The following is a 12,372-nucleotide window of genomic DNA, read 5'->3' as shown; positions in this document are numbered from 1 at the left end:
AAGAACTGGATGCATCGTTTTGTTGGGGGGGGGGGGGGGGGGGGGGGGGGTTCATGGAAGACGATGGAATTGTGTATTTTATTTACAGTATAATGTGGGATTTTTATCACTGCACATGCTTTAACCATTTTGTTTGCTAAATTAATCTCTGTTGGTGTCAACAAGCAACAACATTAAAGTCAACGTAGTCACATTCTGTGAGGGAAGCCATGAAATTCCATACGATTTGTCGTTTTAATGACCCTACCCACAAGCGGCGCCTAGTCTCTTCTTTTGGAAATTTGTAAAACGATATTTTTTTTAACATCATGTTATGGTTTATGCAGCCAACTGCACAACATGTTTTAGGCATCGTGACCGTTAACTGATAGACCAAAGTTGCCTCATTTCACTATCAAACCATACGTAACTAAGGAGAAGCTTCACCGCGTCACGTGATAAACAATGGCGGCCAGGGGTCGAAGTACCCGTATGTTCGGTTCCGAGAATACCCACACACACACATGGAAAAAATAAGGAATTACATAAATGGTACCAGCTTAGATAGAATGAGTGCAACGAAAAATCCCCATCCATAGTGTCAGGAAGTTAACAATGTTACTTACATTCAATCCCATATTAAATATTTTATTTTACACAGATATTACAACGCTAGTGGTGAATAAAATATGCTCTCCAGTATCCTTATTTCATTCCATCAATATACTGTGCGAGCTAGATTCATCGAGAGATTTAACAAAGATGTTGGTTGATGATCTCTCCCCATAATAAACCAAATGGGTTCAACTTTTGGTATCGGTACCCACGTCACTAGTTTTTCAAATATGTTTCATAAGAAGGGTTAATGCAAATAGGGTGTATGTTAAGCCAAATAAGACTTAAATTGAGAAAATTGTCACTGTCCTAATTTCTTTTTGATCGTCTGTCAATGTTTGCTAAACGGAGTTACTTCCCCTAAATAGAAAGTTTTCATTTTAAGGTGTATGGGTAACTTAAATTAATATATAAACTGGCATGTTTTGGACACTAAAAGGGTATTTCCAGCTGCCACGCTAGTGACACCATTGATTTATTGATCCCTTCATTTCAGCTTTTATTGAATCGCCATTTCTGAACCAGAGACGTCGTACAACCCCGGTACTCGTATTCGACTTCCGGAAGCCAGTCGCCCCTCTTGAGTTACTGCAGGCCAGTCGCATTGATTTGGAAGATGATCTTATGGACACAAACTCATTATTAGGAAAGTACAATGTACAACCGGAGTGTGTAATAGTCAGTTCTGACTGTACGAAAAAGATTGCAGTCATAGTGGATCGATCATATAAGAGAAATCTATTTTTACTAATAAACTGTGATCATAATAATTATCCCAGAATTCTCTACTGTGTATGTGTAGATGAACACATTACTGTGTCTCAACTGATTTATGCAATTTCAGAGAAACAGGCACAGAAAGATCAAGGAAAGGTATGTTTGCTTGTACAAGGACGAATTGTTCAAAGTTCTGCAGAAAAGGTTATTAACCTCGGTTTAAATAACCTTGTAGAATGCAAACCCATCAATCAGCGACCAATAACTTTAAAATGTCGTTATCATGTAACACCAAAAGTGGAAATTCTGTATTACCTAGAATGCACGAGCACGGACTCTATTCGGGAAGTAAAAGACAAAATATATTCGCAGTTGGGAAAAGAATTTCCAAACATTTTGCATCAAGGAGACGAGATTGTCATTTCGTCTGATACTGGCATTTTAGAGGACAATGGTTATTTGTTTCCTAGCGATGAAGCGAGTTTATCTCAGATTGATGTATTTCGTCGCGTGCCAGAGACCATCACAATTCAGACCAAAAGAGGTGATAGTATACCTATTGTTGCTGTCTACAATGGCCTTAGGACTACCATCGTAATACAACGAAATATATCAACAGAAGATCTACGATATCAAATCGGAAAGCACGTTAAGAAACATCCACAGGCTTTAAAGCTGAAGATAAACAACACAAAAGTACCAGACATCAACAATCTTGCGACATTAGATTCGTTCACCAGCAACTGCGAGATACAGGTTGTATTCTCAAAGAAAACCACATTCCAAACCAAAGTGATATTTGCAAATGGTAACACTGCTTCCAGAATCATGGACATGTACAAAAATGATAAAATGTGTCAATTAACGGATATCATAGCTTCATCTATAGGAGCCAGACCTTTTTTTCTACAATTGTGTTATTCTGGAGCGCAAATGGACGATAACAAACGGTTGAAAGAATACAATATCGGGTCTGATGAGATAATCGAGGTCGTTGTACTTGAAAATCGCATAAAAGTCATGATCAGATGTTGCGGGTATACACCACAGATTATTGCCATAGATGATTCGCTAACTACCACGGTACTGCAGCTGAAGACTTTCTTATCAACGATACTGGACTTGAGGGTTTTCGAAATGAACATTGTCTTTAAAGGAACGTCTCTGCGTAACTGTGCCACTGTTTCCGAATCTGGTATCAGGTGTTATGACACACTCGTTGAAGCAGTTTTAATGATGGATGGAGACGTTTTGATTTTTCAAGGTAGATCTTAATATCTATGAACTTTGTATCAAGGAAAACACCCTTCACATTGATGTACTTTGTTTTTGCTTTTTTGTGCGTGTTTTTATTTTTGTGTGTGTTTTAAGGGGTTTTTTTAGGGGCGCGGGCTCGGACGTGAGCTCGATAGTGCACCTTTTAATTTAATCGTACAACTTCACGAGCAGCGAAAAAAGTAATTTAATGAAGTAATAATTTGTATGATACTAAAAAACATTAAATATAACAAATGACATTAATATGTTACAAATCTATATCACACGATACCCTATGATTCAGCTTTGTATCATGCACCGTTAGAAAAGTAAGCTATGCCAAGTTAAGTGGAAATTACATTATTACTAGACATAAAATAATTGACGTGCATTTCCAGGGATTTATCCAGGCGTTCTGTGGATCCGAACACAGGCCCTTTCCCAAAATAAAGGAAACACTGAAAATTCCCAATTTCTAAACATTCTATATATATATATATAATTATGTCTGTTCCAATACATTAATTCAAGAGTTGTGTATTGCATCATTCGGTGGCATCCCAAGTATTAATTATTGTTACAAAATTTTTCAATCCCTTCAGACATGGGACCCTGGCAAAAACATCTTCGATAAATCCCTCATTGCAGACTTTTCCCTGTATTCAACTTCCAAAAAGTGACATGCTTTTTTATTAATGACCCGACATACATTACATTGCATTACATTATATGTATTACAGGATTGAAAGACTTGGATACACTACCAGGCTATTGTCACCAAGATGATGAACTGCAGGGTTCACACAGAGGTATACGACTCATAGTCGATCAACAGAAAGGAGATGCCTTTAAGCTGTATCGTCAGCAACGACAAAACACCGTGGGATCAAGTCAGTCTGGGCACGTGACTTGGCACGACACGACACATTTAACAGAAGGATCTTCCATTAGCTCAGTCATATGCACCGAGATAAAAACATACCAGGAAGCGACTCACTGTGCTGAAAACAGACCTCCAACAACAGCAATATCACCGAGTTCAGTCACAAGAGAGTCACAGGCATCGCTAGAGTCACAGAGTTTTGTAAAAAGTGAGTCACAGAGTTTGTTCAAAACAGAATCAGAGACTGGACTCCCAACAGAATATCAGAGTGTGGACACAACCGAGTCACGAAGTTTAACAGGTTACCAAAATGTGGATCAGATTCATGCAATTGAAACCAAGTCGATTACTGTGAAAGACGGCGTTTACAACTTGAAGTTTCAAGGTACATATTCAAAAGCAGCTGCAAAGAATCTATTTGGGCGTTCCCGTTCATATACAGATATGTTGGCAATATGTGAGCCAGAGATCACTCCGAGTGGTTCGCAGTTATCATTGCCAGAAATCCCGACAAAAGGTAATAATTATCACACACACACACGCGCGCGCGCACGCACGCGCGCACACACACACACACACACAAAACACACACACACATATATATCTTTCAGATCACACTTTCAGAATTTGATAACTTTGCAAATTAGATGTAAATTAATCGAGGTCAAAACACTACGTTTATTGACATTTAAAGGGACAGACCCTAGTTTTTAAACACTAAGACATATTTTACAGCTACACTAGTTTCAACCCGTAAAAATGGACACTAAGGTTGGTTAATTTACAAACCTGTAACAAATTTTGATATAACAGAGTGAAACAAGAGTCTGTGACGTCGAAATAGCCGTAAAAATAGACTAAAACGCGACTCCATAACCGTTAACCGGCCTTGGTGGCGTCGTGGTTAGGCCATCGGTTTACAGGCTGGTAGGTACTGGGTTCGGATCCCAGTCGAGGCATGGGTTTTTTAATCCAGATACCAACTCTAAACCCCGAGTGAGTCCTCCGCAATGCTCATTGGGTAGGGGTAAACCACTTGCACCGACCAGTGATCCATAACTGGTTCAACAAAGGCCATGGTTTGTGCTATCCTGCCTGTGGGAAGTGCAAATAAAAGATCCCTTGCTGCTAATCGGAAAGAGTAGCCCATGAAGTGGCGACAGCGGGTTTCCTTTCAAAATCTGTGTGGTCCTTAACCATATGTCTGACGCCATATAACCGTAAATAAAATGTGTTGAGTGCATCGTTAAATAAAACATTTCTTTCCATAACCATTACTTCTCAGACGCACGTGCGTTTTTAAAAATATGAAAAATGCATTTTGTGGTATTAGAAACACCAGAATGATGACCAGGAACACCTCGGTTGTACGTAAATGGATAATCTAAACAATAAAATATGAGTAATGTTTGATTTCAGTGATCATAAATGTGAAAAACATGCCATATAGTCTTGGCGTGGGTGGGGGTGTGGTGTCACCTGGAAGGGGAATTTATATGGGTAGTATTTGTTTTGTAGCTGACACCCTCCAGATATAGGATCTGCCAGTTGATCGTGTCAACTAAGGGGCAACATTGCATTTTAACCTCTTTTAGTGGGGTACCCCCACTCATTTAATGTCTTACTTTTTGAAAGACACAAAAAATATTACTTCCAAGAATATCTTCTTCACGCTTTCTTTTCAGTTTGTTTCTTTCCTGACACAATCTAATATAAAATAAATAAAGTGAAAGCATGCCAATTTAATTAATATTTAAAAGGATGCTGTACAGTTTTTATCTCAACATTTTCAATATTACATACACAGGTAGGTTTTCAAACATATATGTATTTTGTCGTATACAGGCCTGACCAGGAAATTTTAATATATTGACAAAAAGTTTATAATTTTGATATCACATAACTTGAAACGTGACTTTTGAAAGAAATGTTTAAAATTTAAGGGGTCGGGTTTCTTTTCTAATGTGTTTGTATTTTAAAAAATGCATGCCAGTGATGAAGATTTATAAATGGACACCACTTGTGTGGTGACAACCGTTACCTAAAATGAACTACAGACAATAAACATTACACAAATGGCACATTTTTAGCCGGTTCTCATATGGGTACGAATAAACATGATTACGTCAAAACACGTTGCATTGTGATGTATACCTTCAAAATAGATATGCATTTTACTATGGACACATTGGCCTAACTAAACATATTAATATATCGACAACAAATCCATAATTTTAATATCAAATAATTTGAAATGTGACTTTTTGAAGAAATCTGTTTGAAATGTAAGGGGTAGGGTTTCTTTTCTAATGAGTTTGTACTTAAAGAATACATTATGGGTCAAATGTTTATACTCATTGGAAAACTATTGCATGTAGCTATCTGAGTCCGAATGAAAAAATAAGATGTTAAAAGAGGCTAAAATACAATTTTGCCCCCTAGTTGACACGATCAACAGGCAGATCCTATATCTGGAGGGTGTCAGCTACACAAAAATACTACCTGTATAAATTCCCCTTCCAGGTGACAGCCCACCCCATCTACGACCAGACTAATAGTGCTTAAAACTTTAAATAAACACACTAAGGTGACACTCCATAACTGACATATGCATTCATAGTCATCAAACAAAAACATTTCAATAGCAAGTTTCCACTGAAAACCATCCAGAGTTCAGAAAACGTTAAGCACTAGTTTATTATTATGTAAGAATATCCATAATAACGTCATTCAGGTTTGACGTCACATATTCTTACGTCATTTGAATGTCGCGTAATGGATGACTGGAATTTAAACTTGCATATACAGATTACGAAAAACACGTTGTATTAAGCTTGAGATTATATGATAAATAGATTATTACCCTCGTGTGTTTCGGTATCGTCAATATCATATATTAGCACACAAAAAAAAAAAAAAAATATTATGCTCACCAGAGGCTCGCATAATACAATTTTTATTCCTAATATATGATATTGACAATGCCGAAAAACACCCTGGTAATAATCTCTATATATCATATATTAGCTAGCATATTCAATGTAATCAAAGTATGATATTTTTCAGATCACATACTTTCGGAATTTGATAACTTTGCAAATTAGATATAAATTAATGGAGGTCACGGCACTACGTTTATTAACATTTAAGCAAACGTATTAGGGTGACACTCCATTATTGACGTATGCATTCATAGTCATCAAACAAAAACATTTCAACAGAAACTTTACACTGAAAGCTTCAGAAAAAAAAAAAAAACGTTAAACACTAGTTTATTTTTACGTAAGGATATCCAAAACGACGTCATTCAAGTTTGACGTAACTTCCATGCAAAAGGACATCGCGTCACATATTCTTACGTCATTTGAATATCGAGTAATGGCTGACTGGAATTGCGTATACTGTTTATTAGGAATAAAAATAATATATGATATAAATGATACCGAAACCCACTTTGGAAATACGTACTTGTGTGTGTGTGTGTGGGGGGTGGGGGGGGGGGGGGGGGGGTTTATTTCAAGATATCAAGACTTTTAACTTTTCATACTTAAAGGGAGGGTCGACTCAAACAAGAGCCTTATGTGTTGGAAAAATGCATACCTGGACCACCAACACATACTGACACTTTAACAAATGAAAAACGCGTAATTTTAGAGTTAATGAAAACCATGATTATTTCTGCTAACTGGGGGCAGCCATTTTGTTTCGTTTCTGTGACGTCCGGTCGTATAGCAAAGTGACGTCAGCTCCGTTCAACTCCTCTATGCACGCTCTAATTTACGACAAGGCGCTTCACTTTCATCAACCTGACTTGTAAAACAACATAAATGACTTGAGAGTATAATAAACTATTTAACTAAATATATTTCAATTTGCATCAATAGAACGAAATGGAGTTATAGAATGTTTCTCTCTTTAAAAAAATCCAAAGAAAAAATGCATATTATTATGCCTATTGGTAGGGTACGTTGGAGCAAAAACGACCACTCACGATACCCAAGTGATAATTTACTTTTCTTTGAGACTACGTAATTGGTAAGTTTTGTAATTTTAGATGGAAAAGTCTACTTAATCAAGGGTTTCACATAATTATTTACAGTAATAAAGCAGGACGGCTGATAATGTTCATTATGACTTGATGGGTGTTCGCGCTGTTATCACACAATACCTTGTGATCTTAATAAAAGAAGCACGTATTTTTAGTGTGTCTAGACACAGTGAATGGGGACCGTCTAAATATACAAACATATATATAGTCAATCAGGAACCACTGGTACGGGCCACGGAAAGAAAAGACCAATTAACTAAGAAAACACTCCCGATTATTATTTCAGTACGTGTGTTAATTTATGGACACAACATAATACAGTTATTTCGACACTTTGACAATGGTGGTTTATTTTGTATTAAAAAATAATATATACTTATTGCTGGCTATTGCTGCGATGCTCCGCAAAAATACTTGGATGGACACGTTATATTACAGAACCTCACCGTTGCGAACATTCTCTTTGAGAATGGCCAATACAGCAAAAATTTAAGGTTTGACGTATCCGTAAAATTCTTCAGTTTCTATTTTTATATTGACTAATTCCTGCCGTGTGCTGGGGTGTCGTTAAACATTCATTCATTCATTCATTCGTTAAGTATTACGTAACCAATGGCTCGCCATAGGGCGTATTCACTGGGATGGTACAAAATGGCTGCGCCCGTTATATATAATAGCCGTCACATTTAACCGTTTTATTAATTAACTGTATGATTATCCTTGTTGATATTAAGCAATATGTGCATTATCTATTGTTGAATATGCATACCAGTCCAAAAGCCTTGCGCGAGCATCCCTTTAAGCCAGTTCAGATTCAGGCATGCTGTGGGTATACACCTTAACCTTTCAGGCTGTCTATTCAGATCAGGGGCTAATGGTTAGTTGTTAATGGTTACTAGTAGTCAGAGAAGATGGTTTTGTAATCTTAGACCTCCCTATTAAGTTGTTGTAACTCACTCGCCGGTACCGGAATGCGAATCCAGTACTTACCAGACTTAAAACCATTAGCTTAACGTCTAAGCCATCGAAGTCAGTATATCAGACCGAATGTGGGATGATACTGATTGTTCCTATTTTAATGAAAATCAACTGAGTGTGGACTCTATGTTTGAGATTATATTAAAAACTACTGCATGCCGTACAATAATAAATAATAAATCAGTCTCTGGACTAGACTATTGCCATGTCGGGTTGTATACATTTGATGAAATGTTGTGTTACTTTAAATATTTTATTGCCGAGTAAAAAATAACAATCCAATATTTAAAGTGCTTTACATATATAATTATATTTTATTTTGTAGACAAACTTCAACAGATATTCGTTTTTCTTTCTAAGAATCTTGGTAATGAATGGCAGATGCTGGCGTTCCATTTGGGATTAGAAAAGAAAGACATAGACAAGTGCGAATGTGGACATGAAAAGAATCTGGAACTGCAGATACACAGGATGCTGTCCTGCTGGAGGTCCAAGAAGGGAAAATGGGCAACCAAAGATAAACTACTTCGTGCATTACGATTGTGTGAGCTCAACAGTATTGCCGATGACTTGGAAAACGATTTTCCCGATAGTCTGTAAAGTTAGAACTGTTTCGTAGATTAAGTTGTGTGAGCTCAACAGTATTGCCGATGACTTGGAAACACATTTCTCAAATAGTCTATAAAGTTGCCGCCATTGTGCAACCTGATACCTCTCGTACCCCGTCTGACACGCCGTGCATGCAAGCACCATGCAGGCATCCTCGTCCTTTGCCGCTAAAAAGCTGGTCTGACTCATGACATTAACGATCGCAGGTCGAACCCATGCCACTAACGATCGCTGGTCTAACCCATGCCACTAACGATCGCCGGTAAAAGGATATTGTTATTGATCAATAGCAACAATAGTGTATAAAATTATGATAAATGAAGGTGTTCAACATGGCTATAGGCTTAAATATTTAGTATATGTATACATGATACACTAAATGATACCAAAACATTTTAAATAATAAAAAAACAACACTTTTGTTCATATGGTTTCTGAACAACGGCGAGATCAATACTTACAAGCTTAGAATGATAAGGTCAAGGTAGCAAGGTGTTAAAAAAGGTGATATTTAAAGATAAAACCAACCATTACAATGTCTTTAACAAACGACGATCCTATTCGACATACCAATATGTAAACTAGCCGCCATCTTCCCCGACAATTCCCAGGCCTACACTGTACCAACATGTTTTGTGATAACATTAGCTCATTGAACCACGATGAACATTGCTTAACCTTATTTCTACTCAAAACAAAACAATCCAAACAAGAGACACAACGATACACCATAAAGGCGACTCTAGCTTTGAAACAGCTGAACATGCAAATCGGGCGAGTTCAAAGTAAAAGTAGATTTTTTAAAAGTTAAAACTTTCGAGTCCGATCAGTCGTCAATTACCAGTTTTACCTCACATATGCCATCGACTTCCTTTGTCATTATTATTAATATCTTGAAAGATCTTAATGGTAACCAGCAACAGATATCTATCAAATTGGATACTTGTATTTTATTATATTACGTATACAATGCCTGTATCTTTTGCTATTAATAATGTGATTTTTTAGTGTCTCATAACTCCCTAAGCAGTGGCTTTTATATTGTTTATTAAGAAGGTTTCTCATGTCTTTTACTCTGTATATATTGAGTGAGACTTTAATAAAACATTTGTGTATCTGTCTGTCTGTATACGTGAGAATGAGTTCAAAACTTATCTTAGCAGTGTTAAAATTTTCTATTAAAAAAGGAAAATGTTTTGAACTCGACTCGAAACGAAACCAGCTCATTCAAAACAAAACTCACTCATGAAATAGTTAATTTAAAAACAGAGAACAGAATAGAATAGAATAGATGTTTAACAGAAGACATCGGCTGTTGGGTGTCAAACTATGGTATATGCAAACATTAAGTGATGCTCAACAACGGGAAACAGAGACATTCATGTATCAATTGAAAGAATGAAGTTTACTTCAAACTAGCACTGGACAGAACTAATAATTCTGAACAACACACGCGGCAAAATAGTGTTAAAATATTTGGAATTGCGAACTAAAATAAACAGCGCGGAAAATCATTTAAAAAAACACTTCGAGACAAATGTTTCAAAACATTGGCATGAATGTAGTGAAACTTGATGTTACTGTCGCTTGTAGAAAACCAAGACCAGTTATTGTCAAGTTATAGCCAGAACACACAAGATAGTGGCGATTATTAAGCGAAGAAAACTGAAAGGTACACGCGTTGTTATAACAGAGGATTTAACAACACACGATTGTTTTCTTCAACGAAGTAACGTCCATGTAGGTTGGAGTCGAGACGGGATCAACTGTGGCAACCTTCGGTCTAACGGAAGTGTTGTTAGCATAGGCGTACGGGTTGACTTTTGTCCGAATTAAACGAAAATTCCTGAATGTGCATAACTACCTTTATTCATATTAGCATTACTACGAAACAGCTATATAGGGTTGCAAACGAACCACCCCGCATTTTTACATGGATTACAACTAATTGTGAGGTAGAATGATGGAAATACATGGTAAAAAGGTCTCTGGTTAGCACATTTTGCTCGAATATTTATATCATTTTTGCCCGAATTTGAGGTTTTCTTCCAGAACTGTCTCGTACGCGTATGGTTGTTAATTATAGTACTGACAATGAGAGACCTATTGCGACCGTATGTGGTTGTGCCTGTATTCAGAATATTGACATTAGTAAATTTTAAAGTTGAACATTCACGTTGCAGATCTAAAGGATAGATTCGGCTTTATATGTCGAACACGATTAAAGCAAAATATGTTTTTAAAATCGACTCATGTAATTCTTCCTTCTCTTCTATCGTAATATTTTTCTCCTTTCTCCTCTTCTTCTGTTTTCTTGAACTTTTCCATCTTCCTCCTCTTGTCCCCCCTCTTTATCACTGGTTTAAAATACATGTAGTATTGTGTGAAATTTGTATTTCCTTTAACGAATGTTTTAATGTTGTTGTTGATGTTTGAACTATCTCGTACGCGTATGGTTGTTAGTTATAGTACTAACAATGAGAGACCTATTGCGACCGTATGTGGTTGTGCCTGTATTCAGAATATTGACATTAGTAAATTTTAAAGTTGAACATTCACGTTGCAGATGTAAAGGATAGATTCGGCTTTATATGTCGGACACGATTAAAACAAAATATGTTTTTATAATCGACTCATGTAATTCTTCCTTCTCTTCTATCGTAATATTTTTCTCCTTTCTCCTCTTCTTCTTGTTTTTTTTTTAACTTTTCCATCTTCCTCCTCTTGTCCCCCTCTTTATCACTGGTTTAAAATACATGTAGTATTGTGTGAAATTTTTATTTCCTTTAACGAATGTTTTAATGTTGTTGTTGATGTTTGGTTGTTGTTGATTTTCTTGTGTTTTTGTTGTTGTTGTTTTTTTGTGTGCATTTTGTTTTTGTGTTTGTTTGTTTTTTTTGGGGGGGGGGGGGGGGAGGTGTTTAAACATAAAAACCACTATAATTCCCGGATCAGATGGATTTGCAGTTGAATTTTACTCTCTTTGTTAAAATAAAGAAGACATTAGTAGATTTGTTTGGCACTCTTAAAAAGTATTTGATTTCCATAGACAAGGCACTATAACTTGTATTCCTAAAGTAGGTAGAGATAGACGACAAAAAACATGGACGACCTATTACACTGAATGTAGACATTAAAATTGCCTGGTGCTATTGCCTGCAGAATGAAAAAGATTCTGCCCACTATAACTAGATTTCCGATAGGACGATTTATAGAAGAACATATGATTTTATATGACATTATGGAGTTTTCTGAATTGAATCGAATTTCTAGTTTGTTGTTAACA

The 12,372-nt window shown here is 36.5% G+C and overlaps 1 protein-coding gene across 1 annotated transcript; it reads left to right on the top strand.

Annotated features, from left to right (window-relative positions):
• The first annotated feature begins 2,448 nt into the window (after nt 1-2,448).
• On the top strand, nt 2,449-11,013 carry LOC121381670. Its single transcript, XM_041511015.1, has 3 exons — nt 2,449-2,575; nt 3,309-3,968; nt 8,803-11,013. The coding sequence occupies exons 1-3, from the start codon at nt 2,449-2,451 to the stop codon at nt 9,075-9,077; spliced, it is 1,062 nt and encodes a 353-aa protein (XP_041366949.1). The 3' UTR covers nt 9,078-11,013.
• The last annotated feature ends 1,359 nt before the right edge of the window (nt 11,014-12,372 follow it).

This window comes from Gigantopelta aegis, chromosome 9 (assembly GCF_016097555.1).
Source record: "Gigantopelta aegis isolate Gae_Host chromosome 9, Gae_host_genome, whole genome shotgun sequence".
In the NCBI taxonomy this organism is placed as follows: Eukaryota; Metazoa; Mollusca; class Gastropoda; order Neomphalida; family Peltospiridae; genus Gigantopelta; species Gigantopelta aegis.
The sequence above is the reverse complement of the archived record's forward strand: the minus strand, read 5'-3'. Positions and strand labels throughout refer to the sequence as shown.

Excerpts from the sequence above, each read along its gene's own strand:
- LOC121381670 (XM_041511015.1), top strand. The coding sequence starts at position 2,449 with ATGAACATTGTCTTTAAAGGAACGTCTCTGCGTAACTGTGCCACTGTT. Across the intron at positions 2,576-3,308 it reads AGACGTTTTGATTTTTCAAG|GATTGAAAGACTTGGATACA; the intron begins GTAGATCTTAAT and ends TATGTATTACAG. Across the intron at positions 3,969-8,802 it reads GCCAGAAATCCCGACAAAAG|ACAAACTTCAACAGATATTC; the intron begins GTAATAATTATC and ends TTTATTTTGTAG.